The sequence below is a fragment of the Paramisgurnus dabryanus genome, chromosome 8 (genome assembly GCF_030506205.2).
Source record: "Paramisgurnus dabryanus chromosome 8, PD_genome_1.1, whole genome shotgun sequence".
Lineage (NCBI taxonomy): Eukaryota > Metazoa > Chordata > Actinopteri > Cypriniformes > Cobitidae > Paramisgurnus > Paramisgurnus dabryanus.
The window spans coordinates 32982061-33006928 of NC_133344.1; the positions used below are offsets into that span (position 1 = coordinate 32982061).

The 24868-nt window shown below is 35.9% G+C and overlaps 1 protein-coding gene and 2 long non-coding RNA genes across 6 annotated transcripts in view; 2 read left to right on the plus strand and 1 right to left on the minus strand.

Annotated features, from left to right (window-relative positions):
- The first annotated feature begins 3738 nt into the window (after window positions 1–3738).
- Window positions 3739–9880, plus strand: LOC135771379 (uncharacterized). The gene is made up of 3 exons (XR_010542897.2): window positions 3739–3925; window positions 8288–8301; window positions 8770–9880. It is a non-coding gene; the product is annotated as an uncharacterized lncRNA (long non-coding RNA).
- Window positions 9881–11042: 1162 nt separating this feature from the next.
- Window positions 11043–19372, plus strand: LOC135770495 (uncharacterized). 2 transcript variants are annotated; one of them, XR_010542654.1, is made up of 4 exons: window positions 11043–11371; window positions 12365–12529; window positions 12655–12795; window positions 18047–19372. It is a non-coding gene; the product is annotated as an uncharacterized lncRNA (long non-coding RNA). The 2 variants fall into 2 exon arrangements; XR_012337172.1 differs by having other exon boundaries at window positions 12365–12795.
- Window positions 19373–20883: 1511 nt separating this feature from the next.
- The window catches only part of rtn2a (reticulon 2a), a 29809-nt gene continuing 25824 nt past the window's right edge, over window positions 20884–24868 (minus strand). For all 3 annotated transcript variants that reach the window (XM_065281588.1, XM_065281587.2, XM_073815623.1), the window contains 4 exons: window positions 22378–22447; window positions 22002–22048; window positions 21735–21793; window positions 20884–21434 (listed from right to left, as the gene is read on the minus strand). In XM_065281588.1, the coding sequence (XP_065137660.1) occupies window positions 21359–21434; window positions 21735–21793; window positions 22002–22048; window positions 22378–22447 (252 nt within the window). In that variant the 3' untranslated portion in view covers window positions 20884–21358. The remainder of the gene's footprint in view (window positions 21435–21734; window positions 21794–22001; window positions 22049–22377; window positions 22448–24868) is intronic.

Genomic DNA, 24868 nt, shown 5'->3' on the forward strand with positions numbered 1-24868 from the left:
AAAAACTTTACTCTGAAGTGTTTTGCTACCTTACGCATAATTACTATTTTAAAATAATACATTTGAAAAGATTAATTGTAAGTTTATTAAAAATGAAATAAGCCTAACAAAATGAAAATGTTTGCTTGTTTAGAAAATGTTTAACGTTTATAGTAAATGACAATTCATCAATGGCAAAACAAAACGTTAAAGAAATTACGGTTAATGTTATAGTTTGTTACCATTGAACAGCAATATTTGCTTGAATTTTTAGCAAACTTTTGTAGGCCCTAATAGTGCTAAACAGAACTTTGCTGCCACTTGGTGGTAAATTTCTGAATTAACCTGACAAACGATCAGGATGTGTAGATATTAGATTCAATAACTAGAAAATAGCAATTCTAAAAATAAATTTCCCTAAAGCTATATTGTTATAAAAAGTGATACTAATTAGATAACAGATTAATTTATTCCCCACCAGCCTTTATTAAAAAAGTAGCCAACCAGCATTTTTTTTGGTGATTTTCACAAAAGTTTCACAAAATGCCTTCTTCTATACATATATAAACATACAATATATAAAATATACACACCCTCTGCTTTCAAAAAAAAAAAGGAAAAAGTTTAATCCTATCTTCATTTGTTCTCTTTTTATGACCTCTTAAATATGGGTAGGTTTCTTCAAAAATACCAAATTTTGAGCAAAAAGCTGAAATAATTGCATTTTTTGTAAGGAATTTTGTAAGAGATCAGATTCAGAATGCTGATCAAAATGTACACAGAGTTTAAAATTAATTAAATTCGTTTATGCATAATTTTTTATAATGTGGGTAATTGCCATCTAGTGGATCATAGCGGAATTACAGATTATCATAAAAACTCGTCAGGAAAGCGGCAGGGAAATGTTTTCTCTTAGAGATAATTTGTCAGTGGCGGGGAAAGAGTTAAATTAAGTATTTTCGTAAATAAGTTCATTAAAAGGTTGCAGATTTTATTTTTCATAGTGAATATAAAAAACAGCTAAGTTAGCTACTAAGCCAATTAGTCATATTGTGACATACCAAAAAATAAACTATAGCCTATTTTGCCACGACTTCATATCTTTCATAAGTCTCATTTCCTTTAGGTGATAAGCGTTGAAGGGTTTTATGGTCATGATTAATTATAGGAAAATTGCACTTGACAGCATTGACACAATGGCTATGATGTCTTAAAAGAATTAATGTTATTATATTTTTATTTACCTTGCAAATAAATTGACGTGTTTTCAGTTTACCTTTATCTTTTATAGCTCAGGAGACATGAAGTTCATAATTAAATTCAATCTGAGTATCAACTGTCAGATAATTTGTTGTGTCAGTTTGAGACATTATCCCTTGGCATCCTCTAGCTGAGGATAAAAATTTGAGAAGCAGGAAGTCTCCATTTGTGCTATTGTTTCCCATTTCATCCCTGTGTTGTAAGATTAATATACAGTATATAGATATTTCATTCATATGGAAATGACAGATAAATAATGACTGGTCGCTTTGAGTAAAAGCCCAAATATAAACTATACCACCATAAACCTAAAAGTAAAACCACAACAGGTGATCTGCAAATAAACAGAAGTACAATAAACACCTACTCAGATCTGTGACTCAAAACCATTGATAATATTTTGAATGAAGGACACTGTAAAATACTCAATTGCTTGATTGCAATAGGAACGATGCAGTATTATAGCACTCACAACCTCGAATCAAATGAGCCGTCCAAGTGAGCCATTACATGTACATTTAAACTTGGCATAAGCTTTTATGCCAAACGACTTTCAGTGTATTATTCAGTGTATAACTTTTTTTCCCAGGAAATCTGAACTCATGTCCTTGGTGTTACAACTGCCAATACCTTATTAGGACCTATTAAATAAAACATATTATGCAAAATTCACTTTTACAAGGTGTTTGGACCGGGTGTGCCTCATACATTTTGAAAAGTGAAGCTGTTGGCTCTTTGATCGCCCCCTGGTGGCTGGCTGCAGTACAAGTCATAAACCCCGCCCTCTTAATGCAAACGAACGGGACTCGAGTCAAAATAAAAAAAATACACTTCCAATAAAATTTTCAAAGAGATGATTTTGGTTCTTTATGGTATTTGTTATCACGCTGATATATGTTCAATTGTTCATTTTTGTGATAAGTTTCATTCTAGCTAATAATTTGATGCTCTAGAAATGAATGTCGTTATGATTGACACTGGCTGCGTTTACACTTGGCATTAACATGCGACCTGTATCCGGATGTTGTCCACATACACATTGAAAAGACAAGTGTAAACGCGTCTGTGATCGGAATGTTATCCGATCTGTGTGTCCTGATGCAGAGGTAGTCGAGGACGCTTTGTGATCGGATCTCAGTGTAATGTAAACGCAATCCAGCCATCGTATCTGCATTTGCAGGCCAACGTCACACAAAACCCCGCCCACTATCATCTTATCTCACTGACAGCTGTCAAAAATAAAGGACGTTAGGAGCGCAGGTGAGAGACGCACAAATTTATATTTGTGGAGAAATGCTAGCTAGCTTAAACGTATCTTGAAATAAATCGAAATACAAAAGCATGTTAACACTGTTGACTGTATTTAACTTATTCAGGCATATGTTTAACATGTTTCCACTGTTTATGGAGGGATTTAAAATTTAATGGCAGAATTGAATAAATCGTTATAATGTTTGAGTTTCCATGGCGACATATTAACGTGAATGTTGCGCTTCTTTCTGGTCAGTCAGCAGTTTCTATCTCATTTAACACATTTTAAGTTACTTGAAAACACTTACAAACCATAATAACATTAACCAAATACATTTATTCAATGTTGGTTTTATACAAAGTAAGTTACTTATAAATGTGTTTGTAAATTACATTACTACGCACTATAGAGGGAGACATGAACAGGAAATTTAGGAAATTGTTAGCTGTTTTAGTTCAATCATATTCGTAAATCATAAATCAAAAACGTATGAATTCTGACAGACTAAAAAGTCGGGAAGGTCATCCTAATGTTTCACACGGATTTTGTTTGTTGATGAAAAGCATGCGGGTGAAAGTCAAGTTCAGGTAACTGAAACGTGCATCCTGGCGCGGACGTTGCAGATAAACAAAGATAAAGCCTTTAAAGCTAAAAAAAATAAAGCTTAAAATGTGAACATCACGGTTTTGGGGTTTGCTAGTTATTCTCTGCTGTTTGCTTATCAGTAACACTGTACAATACGGGATTGCGGTTACCGCGACAACCCTAAATCATGTGGCGAAAGACAGCTGTAGCCATCTGTGATTGACAGCTATCCACCCAGCGCGCGTCTCGCTGAACGGGATCCGATCACACATCCAGATACAGAAGCCACATTTATGTGACAAATGTAAACGCGCCGTGTCCTGATATACGGATGATCGGATCTGCGTGAACGGATCACCGAGATCGCATGTTAATGCAAAATGTAAACGCAGCCAGTTTTGATTGACAGCTACGAGAGAAGATTGAAATATAATTAACTATTTTCGATTTATGTGTTATTTCACACTGACAAAAAGAGAATTTTTTTGTTTTTTTTCCTGACAAAATGAGATTTAACTTACCTTTATTTAGCTAGCCAGTCAAATGACACGTTCAAGGGGCGTGGTTAAATTGGGCCCCTGAGCGTCCATCCTTTTTTATTCACCTTATTTTTCACGACAACAAGGGCGGCGCCATTGCGCTCATTTTGTCAACGCGTTCTTCCGGCCGCATAGACGATGAGCAGCTGAGGCAGTGACTGAAGGCGACGTGTTAAGCTTAAAAAGCTCACTCGAGCGCCTTTATGTTTCTTTCGTACCAATTTTAAGCCAACTGAGGAACACCCTTATCCCAAGTAATGGTTCGACTACGATGTTCCGGTAACTTTAAACCACGCCTGGTGTTGAAAAGGTGGGTCCGTGTACCTTTTGATAGTTTGTTTTTCAACTTCAAATGAAGTAAGCAGAAACGAGAAAACGGCCCCTTTGTTCGTTTTTTCGTTTTTTACCGAAAGACGAAAAACGAGATTTCGGGTTGATTTTTCGTTTTTTTGTTTTTTGGTAAAAAACGAATAAACCACTCTAAAATTCGTTGTGACGTGTGGGCGGTCGCTAGACGCACCTCTCCGCCAATTGGTCAACCAAAATGTGAATATGTGACATCATCCGTTGTTCCTCAAGTCTGTTCAACAAAATAAAAGTCCTCCGCTGCTGTAGCCTACTGATCTGTTAAATGTACAGGTCCTAGATTGAGCTATCTTCTGTGTAACCTAAGTTTTGAATAAATATTTATTTCTGGACTGTTTAATGTTATTATGTTATTTTATTTTAGATGTTTGGTAAAGCGCGCTTCCCATATACAGCGGCGACTAGAGGAGGTAGATAAATGTTCAGCCAAGTGTAATACAGTCATAACTTTTCTTAAACTTCTTAAAATCATGGAGGTAAAAGTGAAAAGTTTTTTGGATGCTGCAGCAACAGCTAGCGTTGCCACATATCACATAAAATACAGGATTGTCCGGAATTATTTATTAGATAAATAATTGATGTGTACAGAATCTTACCGTCTCTTATACAGTACACAAATTTAATAAACACACAAAGAAAATAATTAGGACCTCATAGTAAATAATCAATTTCTAAAAACAGAGAAACTCAAAATATCCAGACAGAAACAGTTCTGCGGGGGAACTTCTCCTGATTGAGCTTCACGTTTCTTTATTGTCGGAGATCACCCGCATTGGCTTGGCTAAAATTTATCACGAAGGAGGCATACATATTTCTAAAGACATCCTCATGAAAACAATTTCGTCGAAATAGGTCTACAGTAACTGCCTACAGTTTACATTTTTGCTCATAAAATTGTAAATTTCAATATTTTTTAATCTATTTAAGCTCTTTATCTATTTTATATTATATAGGCCTATATAACGTATTCGGCTTCGGGCAGATCTCAAGTTTTTAGCAAGGCAGAATAATATTCACAGTGCAATATTTGCTACTGGCTGTATGAGTACATGACTAAAATGGCTTGTTTTTAGTCACATGTTTGTATTGAGGCCAGTCACGCATGTTTGGGAAGTAACAATGCTTTTACGTAAGTAGATTTTTCAGTATTTCCACCCCTGCAAACATGACTCTTGCAGATATAATAGAGAGTAGGCCAACATTTTTATATTTCTCCATAAACCTTCGAATAATAACAAAAAATGTTAAATAAACGTATATATTATATATTTATTATTGAAATATATTTTAATATTTTTCATATAATTCCACAAATTCTATTTCCCAAACTCAGAGCAATAAAACACAGGCCTAAATAAGAAACATTTTTGCAAAATTGTTCTCGACTGTGTGTAGATCACCCGGTTCTTGCCATGAATATACTCAGAGATGTTAGAATGCCTTAATAAATATATAAATAAATAGTCAATAAACGAAGCCAATTAGGAAACCTAAAACATTCAAAACATAATTTCCCGAGAAAAGATTATAAAGATTTATTTTATAAGTAATGTCAAACTATTCATTATATTCCTTATCAGTTGGTGTTGCAACCCTACCTCAAGGCATTATGTGGTATAATTACGAAATATTTTATATTTATTCGTATTCATGGACACGCTTTTCTGCTTTTTTCGTGTGACCACATTTATTTCTATAAATAGTTTTTCGTGTCCCGCCCGGCTCGCACGACTTTATTTTTAATGTTATTTTAAGTATTGTTTTTCCTGTTTATTTTATTTTTAAATTATTGCTTGGTGTTGGGGTTAGATTTGGGGTTTGGGTTAGGATGTAATTTTATGTATTGGTATTGCAAAACTATGAAAATCATAGCAGATTTTTTTGTTAGTATTCGAAGGTTTATGGAGAAATATAAAAAGATAGGCTACTTGTGCAATAGTCATATTTGCATGAGTGGGAATACTAAAAAAATCTAACGACTGAAAAGTACTGTCAAACTTCCCAAACATGCAGTGTGACTGTACTAAATACAAATCTTTGACTAAAAAGAAGCCATTTAAAAAGTACTCATGAGTATAGCCATGGCAAATATTGTACCGCGTGAATTCCGCTTGTTAATGTACCATGTAATTTGCAAATGTATCTTTCATTCATGTTTTTTTTTGTTGGTGCTAACACTAAAATTAGAGACATAAAAATAAATATATCTAAAATTATTATATTTATTTATTAATTAATTATTATTATATATATTTTTTATAAATAGGTCTAACATTCAATATTAATATAAATATAAATGAACAATTATTACAAATCTATTTAATTAATAATGTCTTAATAATTATCATCATTCTTACCAGCAATGAGCTTAGCTCGATCATTATAAGCCAAGCCAATGCGCGTTATCTCAATAAAGAAACATGAAGCTCAATCAGCATTTATGCATTATGCAGAACTTGCTTGTCGTATTCTGTCCTCTTATTTTGAGTTTCTCTATTTTTTAGATATTGATTATTATTTACTGTTAGATCTTGTTATTCACCACACAGCAAATATCATCGTGTGTTTATTAAATCACGTGTACTGTAAGAGATTGAATCAATCCAATATTGATTTGATTCAACATCAATTCTTCATAAAACAAATAAATCCGGCAAAAATGTGCCAAAGCTTTCTGTTGTTGTGTTGAAGCATCCACCAAATTACTTGCTTTTACATTCATGAAGTAAAAATTTAACAAAAAAATATTATTTTAGTTGTAATAAACAGATTAAAAATAAGATAATTTCCTCTTCACAAGAACGCGATTTGTGGTTCATTATTAAAAAACAAAAGCGCGCACACAGAAATCAACCGAAGACAAACCGAAATCATCACTTCAACAAAATTACCACATGACATTGTATTTTTAATAACTTTTCATATCTGTCATATAAATCAAACTTTATCTCTTGTCCAAAACTGAAGAAAGGTACGTATTTACACTTGGTTGAACATTGCACTTAAGAGCGCTTTCTACGAGCTACTTAACGAACATTTGTGGTTCATTTGCGTTTCCCAAAGATGCACGTAACGATCGCTCGCATCTTTATTTAATATATTAAATATAATAAATATTTAATATAAAATACCAACTTTTCCAAAATACAAAAAAAAAAAACTTTTACCAACTTGTACCAAATACGTTTTACTTCTTTATTAATTTATGTTTTGTCGTTTAAATTTGATTTCTCATTTGAATTTTTAATTTTTATAAGATTATATTATATATTTAATATAAAATATATTATATATTTAATATAAAATAAACAAATAAGAACCCAATAAATAAATATAGCCTACATTTAAAACATTACATTATCGTCATTGCAGGAGTGCAATTTGCTGGTTGTCCTGCAGGTGTCCTTGTAACTCTGTTGTCTTACGATGCACTTAAGAATTAACGATTACTCCAGACCACTCGTAGATATTCGATGATTTTCAAGTGCTTGTTACGAAGCTTTTGGGAAATTGTAAGATGATTCGTACGATCGTTCCCTTACGAAAATACTCCATGGTTTTACTACAGTTAAAACTAAAAAACCATGGTTACTGTAGTAAAACCATGGTAACCACAAAATAGCATGGTTTTGACAACTATGGTTTTTAAAAACCATAGTTAAACCATGGTTAGTGTAGTAAAACCATAGTTTTGCTGATAGTAATCCATTCACCAAAAACATGGTTACTACAGTTTTACCACAATAAAACCATGCTTAATTTTCGTAAGTGTTTTTACGATCTAATTAGCCTTATAATGCTTTTGGGAAACCCTATCCTATCTGCGCTGTTTATAAAGGGTAGCGCGGCTTCACCAAATATCTAAAATAAAATAATAAAATAAAACCATGCAGGTGCAGATTAATATTTATGGGGAAAAAAATGGTCCGAAACCCGTTAAGTTACAGAGAAGAAAGCACAATTTAAGACCTGACCTGTAAAGTTTAAAGATTAGCCTATTGCTACAGCAGCGGAGGACTTTTATTTTGTTGAACAGACTTGAGGAACAACGGATGATGTCACATATTCACATTTTGGTTGACCAATTGGCGGAGAGGTGCGTCTAGCGACCGCCCACACGTCACAACGAATTTTAGAGTGGTTTATTCGTTTTTTACCAAAAAACAAAAAAACGACAAATCAACCCGAAATCTTGTTTTTCGTCTTTCGGTAAAAAACGAAAAAACGAACAAAGGGGCCGTTTTCTCGTTTCTGCTTACTTCATTTGAAGTTGAAAAACAAACTATCAAAAGGTACACGGACCAAGGTGGCCAGTTTCAGGTAAGCTATCTTAGCTAACTTTGTGCTCGTTCGCCTAAAGTTAGATTTGTGATGTCCGTTCTACAAATACACTTAAGATCAGTAACGTTAGTTTATAAAATGCAACTCTTTGAATGGTTTTAATTGTCCACCTATATTTTTATATTTACGATAGTACAACAGTATATTATAGTAGGCTACATTGCATTCTTACAGTAGCCCATGTGATTCCTACAAGTTACTGAGATTTCAGATGCTAGAATGTCAGTTCATTTCTCATTCAGATATTGATAATGACCTATTAAACAACTTATTATTTAACACTGAAGTTAAAGGTTGTGTGTATAATGTTTCTGTCTCTTTTTAATGCATCTCTCTCTTACACACTGTTCTGTTTAAGTATGGGTGCCATTTATATATTAATTCTCATGATGCAAGTTTCTTTTAAATACTAACATAAATACGTTTATGGTTATATTATTTTCACAGATGCATTGATGTTTAGTGATGCAGTGGACAACTGTGAGGATGATACAATCAACGTGTTCCTAAACTGTGATGCTGAAACACAATGGGAGGATCAATCCGTCTCTGAACACAACTACACTTTAAAGTCGCCATGAAACGGAAGTAGCGATTGCCTTATTTTCCCCGTGGTGACGTATATCCGAATGAAACGGCTTTTGAGATGAAATAAGGCAGGGCTGGATTTGAATTTGTCCATCGAGATCTGATTGGATCGTTTGAAGTTGGGTCGTGTTGCTAATTGCTAATCACTGCGATCTTCTCCCGGACCCCGCCCACCTGCCATACTTTTGACCGGAAGTGAAGAGAGATCGTTTTGAGGAGGGGAGGAGATTTGCATTTTTGATTAAAGATTATGAGCACACACGAATTTTTAAAAAATAATGAAGCTCACAGATAAGTCATTTGTTAATAATACCACACTATTAAAAATACATATATAGTTTTTCATTTCAATTTCATTGCGACTTTAAAATCACAACTCAACCTGAAGCAACATACATCTGATATGGGAAAACAACCTTGCAGTTTCCCTGACAGGGCTTATGCTAGTCCCAGGCTAAAATGCTTATTTGAGCTACGATAATTTAAATGCACCTTGTACTGACATACCTCAACATATATGAGTGTCATTGTTTTGTCACAAGATGCGCACCAGTCTTGTTTTTTTGTAGGATTTGTTTGTAAAAACTAAAATGTCCTAATATAATTAAGGCCTAGTCCTGTAAACCCTGTCCGAGAAACTGCTTCAATGTGTTGAGCTGGCACAAATGTACATAACTCTACTGAGAAACAACCATCTTTGGTTCAGCTTTACACAGGGTTGATATTGCATCCATTACACAGTCGCCAAGCACTTTACCAGTACATACACCAACAGCTTCCAGATATACGCTTGGGATCAGCTCCTGATGAATCCGATAAAGCTGTGTCTTAATTTATTGCAGGGTGGTCTTGCTTTACCTGTTGTAAAGTTACATTAAACCTTCATATGTGATCAGATGTCATGCAGTGATATTAAACATTTACAGTGTGATCAGATGTTGTGCATTTATATTAAACCTTTACAATGTGATCAGATGTTGTGCATTTATATTAAACCTTTACATTGTGATCAGATGTTGTGCATTTATATTAAACCTTTACAATGTGATCAGATGTTGTGCATTTATATTAAACCTTTACAATGTGATCAGATGTTGTGCATTTATATTAAACCTTTACAATGTGATCAGATGTTGTGCATTTATATTAAATCTTTACAATGTGATCAGCTGTTACCTGTCATGCAGTTATATTAAACATTTACTGTGATCAGATGTAACCTGCCATGCAGTTATATAAACCTTTACAGTGTGATCAGTTATTATCTGTAAGGAATTTCTTAAACCATATGTGAGCTTCGTAGATTCCACTTAAAAGGATTTAAGTCTCATGATTTGAAGGAATAAGTGTTGGCAAGTTTGCAAATGAATTCTATCATGGTACCACATAAAAACGAAATAGTTATTGGACTGGCTAAGGTGCACATTTGCTATAAAAAAGACGAAATCACTGTGTAAATATTGGTAGACATACTTTTAATAATTTTCAATGCTGCTCCGTCAACTCCTGACAGGACGAGGTAATTAAATATGTCCAATAGGTTACTTGCCGCGGCTGCTTCATATCGTCTAAACACGAGACGATTGATGGGACAATATAAGACTATCCAATCGTCGTATGAAGTTTTAACCGTGCTCTTAATTTAAAACATTTATAGCAGTAGCGATATTTGTCATTTCACTAAAGTTCTAGTGAACTACAAACAATCTTCTAACCACCAAACTAACCACCGAATGCACTGTGCCATATTAGCAGCGGAAGTCGGTTGACAAAATGCGGAAGAGCGAAAAATTAAAAAGGGGCGTGGCGGAATAAGGTGAATAGTCTAGGGTTTGGACCTAAATGTCTTTATTGATCTTTTGATTTTCTTCTTAATGTGACGTCTCACAAACAAAGCCCCACCCATGGCCACTGACTGACTGGTTTATATTACCCAAAAGCTTTTCTAAATGTGTTTAGCACATTGTAGCGCTAATGCAAATAAAGATACTTTTGTCTCCGACTGTATTCACAGGAATCAGATCTATTTTTAACCCAAAGCACTGTCTGTTGGTAAGGGAGTTGAAACATCACATAGGCTACACACTCTACGAACACCTGAGACATTACATCTTGTTAAAATGGGCATACCCAGACAGCAGGTGACTCCGTTGCGGGTCCGTCTACAAACCGGCAAATCCGCGTTACTGTCACCTCCGTTGTACTGCTCCAATAAGGATTCAGACCGGGCTGGGTTTCATTTTGCGAGTTCCGTCTACAAACCGGCAAACCCGCGTTACTGTCACCTCCGTTGTACTGCTCCAATACAGATCCAGACCGGGCTGGGTATTATTGGGCGGGAACAACAATCGCAAAGCAGATTCGGGCCGTATCCGTGGAAACGAGCGCGCGTCTGGATTTTTGAAGAGGATCGAGGTGGCCACAGTTTGATCTCTCTTACATCCCCACACGACTTTCCAAGGTAATTAATCAACAAAGTGTGTTCAAACTGCTATTAATGTATTAATGTTTTGATTATGTTGTGTACTCCTTGCCTTAAAATGGTTTTGTGCTCTTTAGATCGGTTTTGAAAAGTATTAGCGAACTTTTACGTTATCAGAGGGTGTGAAGACGGTTGAAGATTTTAAAATTATGTAACGTTGATTAAGAAACACTGTGTCCAAACTGCTATTAATGAATTCATTTCTTTATTATGTTGTGTAACTTACTCATTAACTTGATTTATTGCTTAGATCGGTTGTGAAAAGTATTAGCTTTTACGTTAGGAGGGCCAGACAAGCTGTAAAATTACATGTATATTGACGAATTTCACTACTTTTATTATTCAGTATTATTTACTTTTTACTTTTAAAATGTGCCTCGTGTTATTAAGCTATCGTTAATGTTAAACCAAGCTTGCTATGGCCTCACAGACCCTATTGATCCGGGCCACTGAACTTCAGTGTCACATGATCCTTCAAATCATATGATTTGCTGCTCAGGAATCATTTATCAGTGTTTAAAATGTGCTGCTTCATATTTGTGTGAAAATGGTGATACTTTTTTCAAAATTCTGTGATGAATAAAAAGTTTAAAGAACAACATTCATTAAATTTATTAAATAGAAATCTTATGTAACATGATAAATGTATTCACTGTTATACTGTCATTTAATCAGAAATATTTCTTGAGCAGCAAATCAGCATATTAAAATGATTCCTGAAATATTATTTGACAATGAAGAGTAATGCTAAAAATTCAGCTATTACCCCTGTCATTTCCTGCTAATCACTCCTTCTTACCGGTATTTAAATACCTTCAAATTAGGATTAAATGATTAGTATAAAATCAAATATTGTTTGATTGTAAATTATAATAAGTTCAGCCTCCAGTCTTTTGATCTTCAATATTATATTAGAGGTCATACTTAAAAGTGGTAGTACATTACATGGATTAATGATTTTTTTTTATACAGGACTGACAACCGTATTCTGCTGCTGTGTGAACGTGGCCAAGGTGACGTGCCATTGACTTGTATTAGATGAGGACCACCGTTTCAGCTAAACATCTTTACTGTTCTACCGAAAATACTCACATCTTGAATGGCATGAGAGTTTTTCAACAGTATATTAAAATTTGGGTGAACTTTCCCTTTAAATTAATATTAAAAGCATTGATATTCCAGTTTTTTTCCTAAACTAATTTACATTACAGAAGAAGTCTGTAGAAAATGGAGAAGTTTATTACACTTTTTTTTCTCAACAGGAGCTGTAAGGAGCAAACAGTCCTGTGGGCTACTGGTGCAGCGAATTCTTGGATTCTTACACCAACCGTTGGTTTCATCTTGCCTTTGACCATGGTAGTGGCTGGAAAGAGCGTGTGGATACCAAAGAGGCATTAAATAAGGTACTTATAAAAAAAGTAGCACACTGGCAGTTTGTGTTTTAAACTATTAGGCCTAGTCCACACGGGTATTTTTATAACCGTGAGTTTTTTCACACGGTTCGGCCGTTCGTCCACACGAAACCGCAGTATCAGGGCACTGAAACCGAGCATATTTGAAAACCCTGGCCAGGGTGAGCTTTTTAAGAAACCCCGGTTACAGTGGTGTCGTGTAGAGAGTAAAACCGGGAGTTTTGCCTTGCGACGTCAGAGTGTGCGCCGTTATCCACTGTGTTTGACGTCAAGATTGTGCGCCGCTGACTGCTTTGTTGATGATTCTGTGCAATGGCGGACATATCTTGCTAATAATAACTGTGCTAACAGGGCTTCTAACATGTATAAAGATAGATGCTCAGTTATCTCACTATATTGCTGAACACGATTTGGGTTATATTCCCGTCTGCTGGTGTGGCATGCACTTGACAGCGCTTGATAGCGTGCTTTTGCATTATCGTGTGGATGGATTATCTGCATTTAATATGGTCAAATCAGGAGGATATTATGTCAAGTGTAAAAAACTCATTTAGAATGAGATACAAGTTCAACGAATGTAAGTTTTCTTAAATATTTATTAATAATGTCAGTTTTTGAGTGAACATATGACTGGGCAAAGTAACGCATAAAATTCTCTGCTCTACTAAAGCAGTTGGCAGAGAAACTGCGAAAATAAAAACTGATGTTATATTTACAGGTTCTGTAGACACAAAAAGAGATAAAACAATATAGCTTAAGACAGATATGCCATTGGCTTTTTGATCGACTACTATGTATTATAGGCGATGACGTCAATACCTGTGAGAAACCTGACAAATCTCCAAGTCCCATGAATTAATACATACCCATCTTTTTTTCAATGCGTGAACTTGATGTTTGTACAGCATGTCGTGAATCTGTTAGCATTTAGACTAGCCTAGCCCCATTCATTCCTTAGGATCCAAACAGGGATGAATTTAGAAACCACACAAACACTTCCAGGTTTTCCCTATTTAAAGACTGTTACATGAGTAGTTACATGAGTTAGTATGGTCGAAGTGCTCCAAACTAAGTGCTCTTCCGCCATACAATATAGTTCTCATTTTTTTATCGCTACGTTTTATTTTGTGCCACCATACTTACTCGTGTTACTACTCATGAAACAGTCTTTAAATAGGGAAAACATGGAAGTGTTTGGTGGCTTCTAAATTCATCCCTGTTTGGATCCTAAGGAATGAATTTGGCTAGGCTAAATGCTAACACAGTCATGACGCGCTGTACAAATATTAAGTGCACGCATTGAATAAGCATGGGTATGTATTAATTAATCTAAGTTGAGAGAAGAGCATAGTAAAATATTAAGAAACTGTGGTATTTTCCTTTAAGGTTATATGGATTTTTACAACACTGTTGGATTTCACAGGAGCTTCACAGGGTTGACAGATCATAAAATTATATGCTTATATTCAACGATTATTTTTGTGTGAGATCATTAAATCACAATACTTATGCTTTCATAATAATTAGTATATCAACAGTTTAAGTCTTTTGATCTCATCTTCCTCTGCTCTAACAGTGCTATATAAACACACTGTCACAATAAACAGAAGAAGATTAACACTACACTTCAAGACCCAAGTGCCCAACTAAAGGAAACACTAATCGGCAAAATAGTGACTTACTTTATTAACCAGATTAACAGCAGTTCTTTAGAAGTTAAACTTATCATTCATGTAGCGCTGCAAGCAAGCTGTAATTTTAGTTTTCACACAGAGATGATGAAAGTGTTCATTTAACTCTGGGGATTTCATTTATTTAATATTTTTGCTTTCTTCATTATTTTAGTATGATTTTCTCCAGAACTTAATCAATAAGATAAAAAGTTAAAGACAGGAAAAATTCACTTCATTATCTCATTAACTTTAAAACTGATTCAGTGTTTTTTAACACCCGTCTGGGTGTGGATTATTTATACACACCAAACACTGTTAATTTCACATTGGGGATTTTGCTTTGCAACCACGAGTAACGCACAGTATCGGATTTGGACGGGCCATGTTATTTCAATACCCAATTCGGCAAGAAGGTCCGGATCAACCCGATATCCGATCCGAAGTATTATTGGATCAGATCCCATCCAAAACTAAGGCAGATGCGATGTTCATCTTGATGCATAGGCTATAATGCAATACATTAAAGGCAGGGTATCTAATTTTAAAAAATGCTAACGGTAGCCGACTAGCAATGAAATCATGATCCCACCCTCGATTCAAAATCGCCATCCAAAGTCACGCCTCTTTCAAAACACATGAACACGCACAGATCAGACGGTCACATCTCATGTCTCATTCACCAGTGAGAAAACTTTGCAGTAGTTTTACCAAAATAACCAACATAAACAACTGCTTTACATCAGAATTAGTAGTTTGTTAAAGCACACTTCCGGTTTTGTAGACCTAGTAACTATATTGTTACACTAATCCATAAACGCACACAAATTTCATAAGCAACACAATGTTTCATCAAAGTAGAAAATCTGAATCCATCTCAATTCAATCATATCGCGTACCTACCTTACCAAAATAAACAGTGCAACGACCCTTTCAGACCCTTTGCCTCCTGCAGCATTTTGCATCTCGTGGTAAAGCAGTAAAGTTACAGATGTTAATTTGGGTTTTTGCTCTTTGCTGATCCAGGCCGTTTTTGCTGTTGTTGTTATAAAACATATCTTTCACAGAAGCAGAAGAGTTTGCCATTCCCCCTCTGTTTACAGCCAGGAGGTGAGCGCACGTGAACGCGCCGATGACGTATTGTGTCTGCGTGAACAGGCTGCGGGGTGGCATTCAAATTACGCTTACGGATGAGGGACAAAAAAGGAAACATCCGTTCGGACCAAGATCTATGATTGGTTGAAATTTTTTTGGTCCTACGCATTTCACTGATGACATAAACTTCTACAAATATATTTAAACAACTTAACACAGTGATTGCTATCAGGATGTGAGGAGACTTTTCACCAGCATAACTAAAATGTCTCTAGATCAAATCAGATACCCTGCCTTTAAAGATGCATATGAAGCAGCTATACCGTTGTAAGAAGCTATACTGATGCGATATGATGCCGTGAGGTCCGTTTTTGATTCGGTTCAGCACGATGCCATTCAATGCAGTGTGATGAAATGAAAAAAATATATTATGCTATGCAATTTAAAGGTGCAGTGTGGAAATTTTAGCGGCATCTCATGGTGAGGTTGTGAATTGCAACCAACGGCTTAGTCCACTGCTCACCCCTCGCTTTTGAAACATATAGAGAAGCTATGGTAGCCGCCACGGGACAAACATGTAATCATCGGTGACAACTTAGTAAAAATATTTCTGTAGAAACATGGTGGCACAAAATGGCGACTTCCATGTAAGGGGACCCTCGGTGTATGTAGATAAAAAGGTCTCGTTCTAAGGTAATAAACACATAACTGTTCATTTTAAAAGGTCTTTATACACCCCTGATAATATAGTTTTGTATATTATTTTGCATTTCTGTCAAGAGATCCTTCTAAAAATTACACACTGCACCTTTAATATGATACACATTTATTTTTGTGTTTCAGACAGCAAATTATAAATTAACTTGAGTACCTTCAGACTTTTAACACATTTGACAAACAGGCCTAGATTAAAAGTTTTCCTCTTAAACCTCAACTCAAACATTTAACAGTGAAACAATTTAATGATTCTTAGGGATAAACAATAACTTGCCGGCAAAGGAAGGTGCTTTCAGCAGATAGGCTGTGAACTTAATGAGCAGAAAGCAGTTGCTGTTTTAACAATGTTATGCTCTATGTGACAACTTCTTTGGGTTTTATAGCTGCATGCAAACCAACTTCTACGTGACTTTCATGACATGCCTTGGTTTCCGCAGTGTTGCGATACATCAGCAGGTGATAAGTCAGCAGGACAAAGCAACAGTTTAGAGAGCAGAAAGCAATCTCAAAATATTGGTCACTTTCTAAATAATAAAAGTATAGCACATCTACTTATAATTATACATAAATCTGTTTTTTACCCATGCAAAATATGTTAGAAACGATGCAACGCAATAAAAAAGCTAATTTCTATCCAATTAACAGTTTTTAAACTAATGTGTCGCATCGTTACCTTTTTATGCCAATGCACTGAGCGAATTTTGGGAATCTTCCCATCCCTAGTATGTACCAACTGACTCCAATGTATAGTTTACAGCATTATTTCAGATTTTTTCCCCTAACATTTTTTCTGGTTACATGTGAAGTTGTGCCTGTGTCGCCATGCACCTGATGAGCATCAGCTCTGCTTATTTGCAACCCAATGTTTATTTGCGCTGCTCTTGGTAGATTGCGTTGGTCATAATCTAAAGGATTTTTTTGTTAATCACATGACAATTTGCCACATTTTGGTAATCTGGCCCATAATGTTTACATTTTTAATTATAAACAAGCCTAAAGTACACAGTGACTTATATTTTGAAATGTCTGCTCTCTACTATAGACCATTTTGCAAGATATAAACACTTCCAGAAGCACTTCATGTTTCAGTTTTTTAACACTACATAAATGTTGGGATAAAATAGAACAAACAACATATAGAACTGAATCAAAAAGTTAAACAAACACCTTGAAGGTATTTTCTTTATATGTGAAATAAAAAACAAACTGAAACAGGAAGTGTTTCTGGACCAGTGTTGTTTACATCTTGCAAAATGGTCAATCGCAGTTGCTGGCTGCTCATTAGTTTAGATAAGTAAGAAAAAATATGCATTCTTACAACTGTCTAAAACATATTACCATAACTCATCAACAGTAGTTCATAAGAAATTGCTTAGCATAAATGTTGCACAGACCGATCTGCGTATGACATCTAAGTAATGCAAGAGCAATTGAAAAGAGAGTCAAATTCTCTCCAAATGCTCTCAGGGTACTTTGTCACATGCCTCTTCTTCCTGGCTTGCTGTTCTTTTATATTATTCACTGTTATGTTATTATCCTCACCTATGTTTTCTAAGCATCTATATAACTATAATAAAAACTTTGTCACATTCCGATTGGTCTGTGCAGCGCTGGTGCATCTTGAACAAGACTACTATGTTGATGTCTGGGAGTTGTTATTCTATGTAGATCCATTAATAGTGAATCAATAGTCTGGTTCTTAACGCTGCTTCAATGGAACTCAAAACTAACAGCTTTTTTTCTTGGTCTTTTGTTTGCAGATGTCTCATGGAAGTTAAAAGGCATGTATAGAGTGGTTTGAAGTTCCTACCCTTCCTGTTTGGTTCTTCATGTGTGTTATGGGCCGTTTCTCAATGTCAAGGAAGGATCCTCGGAAGCCAGAATTTCGAGGATGCTACGTCATCGAAGTCCGTCAAAAGACTGTTCCAATGTCGAGGATCCTCGGAATTTCAGCCAAGGACTGAGTCCTTCATTCGAGAAATATCCCATATACAGGAAAGGATGCATATGTGTATCCTTTGCGCGCTGAAATCACCCACAATCCTATGCGCACAGCACCGAAAGCACACCTTTCATTGACGCAATGATGTGCACTTGTTAGCCTGTTCCATTTAACGTGTTCTCTGAATGCTTAAGAGGAGCCTCGCCTAGCCTCTGAAGGAAGTGACTTGTAAGGACTAGTCCTGCCAAGGAAGTATTTTTGACCTTGAGAAATGGCCATGGATTCACCAGCCTCCTCACTCACTCTCCCTCAAAGATCTGCACCACATGACTTTTAATCACCGTCACCTGTTCCTAGTCACCTGATCATGCTATATAAGGACTTTCTTATTCATTCGTTCATTCATTCATTCATTTCCCGTCCAGTCCTGTTAAACGTACCTCTTCTCTGAGTTATTATACTGCCTTAACGCTCTTCCTTGTTATTTGGATTACTATCATTGTCATTTTGCATTGTCTTCATCATCATCATCGCCGTTGTCGTCGTCTATCTCAGTGGTTCTTAATGTTATTCCTGGAGGCCCACTGCCCTGCATGTTTTGTAAGTCTCTTTTATCTGGCAGACTCAGTTCAGTTCATTGAGATCTCTTCTAATGAGCTGATGATCTGAATCAGGTGTGTTAAATAAGGGAGACATACAAAATGTGCAGGGCAGTGGGCCTCGAGGAATAACGTTAAGAACCACTGGTCTATCTACTGTTGTCTTCATTAATGAAAGTGTTCATCATTTATCTGTTACTCTCAAGTAGTGTTACCATTCATCATATGGACTTGCGTTGTAAATATAAACCCTGTTGGTTTTACTTCCACGTCCTCACCCTCTAGCTACCATTACAATGTGTTTCCCGTTCATAATATGAACTTTTTTGGGTTTGTTTTTTCCTTTTCCTTTGGCCTCTTTTCTGTTCCAAACATCACATTTTGTGAAATAAATTCACAAGGTTTATTTTTGCTTTGAGTTGTTTATAGGAACTTTGATATGTGTTCAGAACTGATGAAAATTAAAGAAAAGATGCACAGTGGTACTGTTTTTGCATTGTTATGTGTATTTGTTTTAATATGATAAATAAATAGAAATGTATTAAGGACTTGAACACATTCACTCTGTCTAATTTTATTTTGAATGTATGTTTATAGGGAAGTAGTTGCTGACTAGATTATCAGGTGGCATTTTACAGTAAAAGTTTTAAGTACAGTAACTGTCCATCTAGATCAATAATTAAACTTTTGCTGTCTAAGACTTTCATGTAAACACTTTAGAAATAAAATATCAGTAGCATAAAACAAGATATTTAATCATGCATGTGAGCTAAAGAAGCTTGAAGGAGAGAGAGAAAGTGTGCGGTGTGTTTCTAAATGATGAGCTGGTAAGATATGGTGTGATACTGGACCAGATCCGGAACAGAGCTGGACCAGATCCAGAACAGAGCTGGACCAGATCTGGCCCACACATGGCAAAATTAACATAAAGGCATACACATCTGGTCTGGAGGTGGCCCAGTGCTGGTGCGGATGTGTAAAAACGGATCCGTGCCGGTATTGGCCCGTTGTGCCAAAAGACACCGGCCCAGGTCCGTTTTACGGATCTGGCACAGAACTTATGAATGGTCCGGGCCAGATCTGGGCCAGATGATTTTTGCTATCTGGGTAATATGTGCCCTTTAAAAAAACATGGAGCAGTGGGTAGCTTTCACTGCAGCGCCCGGAGAGGAACTGATGCCTTCACAATCTGTTGGCCATGAGATTCGAACCAGTGGCCGAATTGCAACCCCGACTGCCTCATTTACATTTTTATAGGTTAACCGTTAAAGTTGAAACGACATGCTAGTTTTGAGGGTTTTTACCTCAAACCTTGTACCTGGGGTGGTACCCTTAAAGGTTGATTTTTGTACCTTTATGGGTATACAAGACATTTAAAAGTTGTACCATTTGAGGTAATATTATACCCGTAGGACCTATTGTGTACCTTTAAGGACCAACTGTGTACCAGTTTAATGTCAGGGGTACTACAGTTAAAACAAAAAACACTTTACCACATAAAAAAAACATGGTTAATTCTCATAAGGGGTAAGAAAAGGTTCTGTACCTTTTTCTGACAGTGTAAGGCATTGCAAGGTGGTTGCCAGGTTGGCTGACCCAACTTAAAGCAGCACAGTCCCAAGGTCTCTCAGAAATTGTGGTCTGTAAAAGTATCTAGTATTTTTTTATTTTGTGTTTTATGGTCCCCCAAGCAAACATTATAAATGGCATAGAAAACAGCGTGATATGAGTTACATGTTAAAGTTTAATCAGGGTTGTGTGTTTGTTCAAGCCCTACCCCATGGTACAGTATCTGCAATAAGAGTGATGATTTATTAGCATTAAATGTATTTGATATTACCATTAAAAAGAATCCAAGAGCATATGACTGGTTCAAAAATGCTCCCTTTTCTTGTATCAAGTGTTATAAACTCAGTGCCATCATCAATGCATGTATACATTTTGTTGCCAGAAATGGTTATTGTTGAGTCACCAGTGTTTGTTAAAGGTGAGTCTGAGAGAGTCTGATTTGTTTTGATTGCGAATTGGACTCAAACAACACCAAGGAAACATAGGAAAAAGAAACATTGTCATTTTAATAGCTCTTAGGTTCTGTAACAGGCTTGGGCTGCCCACGCATACATACACACAAACACAAGATCTATGAGACTGTCAGTATGTGAAAATTTGAAAACCGTCCTGCGATAATACGTTTTTGGCAGGCAAACTGAAGTCGATCTGAATCGAAAAAGCTCAGTATTTTCATTGTCGTTTCTTCACTGAAGTCTTCAGGTATCTCTCAGTGATCTTTAGGTCTGTAGGTCAGCATCAGCCCAACGAATGACTATCATACTGCCAATATACTTTAAAAACAGCTTCTCTTTAACTTCTCAGACTTCCAAACCTTTCAAGATTGTTCTTTGCACGGTCCTTCATGATGGGTCTCATTAGACCCGCCCTCACTGCTGTGGAGGCGGGACTCTGAGCTTAAACTGCTAATTAAGACATTTTTGATTGACAGCGTGTGGCTCCTCTCTTCTTTCTATGACGTCTCAATGGGCTTTGGGTTTAGCTCCACCGGGCGTGGGGTCGGGGGGTGGCCCACCACCCTGAGCCAGCCGACGAAAGCTGCGTGACAGATAAACGAAATAAATATCATTTGTGTTCTTGTATAAAATTAGCAGGACAATTTTTTATGGATAATATAGGCCAGTGACTCTTATGAGGGGCGCAAATTCAAAATATGTGTCCGGTGCGTCATGTAAACCTATGTGCATCATGTGTCATGTCAAAATACGTGCCTTCTGCACACGAGTTGAAAGGGTTTATAATAAAAGAGATGCTCAAGTTCACAAAATACTCGCAAGACACTAACTCAACAGTAAAATCTGATTATCATTACATCATGTGTGGTGCCGCTATACTCACAAGTCCTTCATGTTGTCAATACGAGCTTGTACCACTGCAAAGCAGCTGTCTACTTTATCCTGTGAAGACAAGAGAGAGAAAGAGACTGCATGAAACTATGTAGAAAATATTGTTGGAGACACAGTATTGTGTCACACACTGTAAAAATGTTAATTCAACGTAAAAATATTTGAGAATTTTTTTTAAGTTGAATAAACTCAAAATTTAAAGGCAACCATCTTACTTTTTTAAGTTGAACTAACAAATCATTTCTTTACAGTGCATTACCTGATGCCGACTGTAGACCAGAGGAACAGAGAAGACCGCAATCACACCTAAACATCACATGATAAAAATAAATGAAGTAAACTAGTTAGAAAGATATTTAACATTAACTGCTGCTAACATATCATGCAATAAAAGCCCTACTGTTCGTCCAGTAGGCACTGTCAAAAAATGGTCCCTAGCTGTTCCTTTAAAATGTCCTAATACCAGGTTTAGGTACTGATATTAATACATTTGGTACCACTATGTATCTTTGATGTATCAATATGAACTTTTAGGTGCAAATTTGTCCTTTTGAAAGGGTACCGCCCCCGTAACAGCTAGGGACCATTTTTTTTATTGTTTTTCCTGACTGTATTCATTTGCAATGTAATCTTACTTATGATGAGCAGGGTCAGGCCATTACAGAGGTTTCCCAGGTACGTCACCAGGTACATCAACAACAAGAACTGAAAACAACAATGAACATTTCATTAGACACTTCCCAAAATGTTTGGGTATACAGAAATAAAACCAAATCACACATCATAAATGCATACACACATATTTCAGCATGTGTCATACATATCTTATTTTAAAAAAAGGAGTTGTGCGGTTACATTTATGCATTTGGCAGATGCGTTCATTCAAAGTATGCATTTTATCAGGATGTGTGTTCTCTGGGTTCAGACCCATGACCTTTAAACTGCTAACATAATGCTTTATCAATTGAGCCAAATTGTGTCAGATTTTTCCTTTCTGGCAGGAAAGGCAGTTACTGTATGTTTATAGCACAGATTGCATGCTGTGAAATAAAACATTAAGAGAGCTCTGGCGACCTCTAGTGGGGGCTTTGCCTTGCACTAGCTGTCATTCTTTAGTAAACACGTTTTCTCTTATATCTCTTGGTGTAGAGTTGTGGAGAAACTGGAAACCCCACACTCAGGACAAGACCCTCCTCATCCCCCGTCTTGTACTTCACAGGAGCACATATGTCCCATGTCACATACCACACGGGTCATAGTGTGAATCTGTTAGACTTGGCCCCCCCACTCATAGGGAGTAATAAGAGACACTTCTGCTGTGCTAAGTTGTGCAAATTTTTCAACTTAATGTGTTTGAAAGAACATTTATGATGTATTGATGCTACATTTGATAAATACATGAAAATTTACCTCTTTGATAGACAAACCTCGGAGCAGTAAACAGTTTAAGCGTATAAAAAAGTTACATAACTGGACCACAAAATCAGTCATAATAGCCAGAAATACATTGTATGGGTCAAAATTATAAATTTTGAATGCCAAAAATCATTATGATAATAAATAAAGATCATGTTCCATGAAGATATTTTGTAAATGTCCAACTTTAAATATATATATATATATATATATATATATATATATATATATATATATATATATATATATATATATATATATATATATATATATATATATATATATAAATATTTAAAAATGTATTTATCATTAGTAATTTGTGTTGCGTAGGACTTCATTTGGACACCTTCATAGGCAATTTTCTTAATATTTTCAATTTTTTGCACCCTCAGATTCCAGAACTTCAAATAGTTGCCAAAATTGTCCTATCCTAACAAACCATACATAAATGGAAAGCTTATTTATAAAAAAAAAAAACATTAGGACTGTTTTTGTGGTCTAGGTGACACTTTGTGTTCAGTCTTACAATTAATCCTTAAAAAGAAATCCCACAAACCATTTTCTTGTAGATAGTTATCATTGTAATTAGTGTGACAGCTGATGCTCTGCTTTATTTTAAGTGCACAGCTGAGATGCAGGCTTTAAATACTGAGAACAGGTCTGCAGAATAGAAACTAAATACAAAAGCAACACTGAAGTACTGAATAAAATGAATGAAAAGAAGATGTAATAAATAGTGAAGGAATGAAGATAATCTATCAAGACATACAATACAGAGGATGAAATTGACAGGTAAACAAGCGTTTCTATGATAATACGATCTGAAGGAGAAATGATACGCTCTATCACAGAGAAAGAGCGAAACCATGAAATTAAACCATGAATGTCTAAAGGTGATAACCATGCAGAATCTAGATTAATGTGTGAAGATGAATTGTAGCAATAGCTAAAAAAAGTAATAATTTAATCATAAGTCTGTGTTTACACAACAACAATGTAGTAAAAAAATGTGTGGGTTTATGAAACATTTCACGTACACACAACAACGCTAAATCTGACGACTAAATGAGACAAAATTTGTTGTATTATGTGTCCCAGGCCAGTAGATGGCGATGTTACCTTATAAAGAAACACTACATGCCAGAGCACATAGGCATTCTTTAACAGAGCAATAAAAATAAACAATGAAGACGTCGAAAGCATTGAGCAGTTTTTTTCAGATGGACAATGAGTGACCCTGGACTATAAAGCACCAACATTTTGTAATCTTTGTTAAAGCAGTGATAATAAACTCAATGGGCCCTACCTAGCACCCAGCGCAATTGACTTTGTCAGTGAAGGATGTATCATTCGTATTTTGCACCGGCGCACAGCGGGTTTTTCCCTCCACTGACGCACGTCGGCAAACTAGGGAATGAACTTGCAAAAAAGGAGGCGTGTTCCGGCGCAAACCATCCCTGATGCTATTTTGCAGTTTCAAAAAACAATTGCGCCACTGACCAGAAAAAACTAGTCTAAAGTCAGTGCGTTGCGCGTTGTTCATTATGCTATTTTAAGGGCGCATGCTTGACCATAATGTATAGCGTGCACAACGCGCACACAATTTGCTTATCTAATCTACACAGATGCAACAGTTATTTTTGCAAATCATAAATTGTTACAATAAAAAATATTAACACATGAGATAAGGGAAATTGTATTATTTATTTT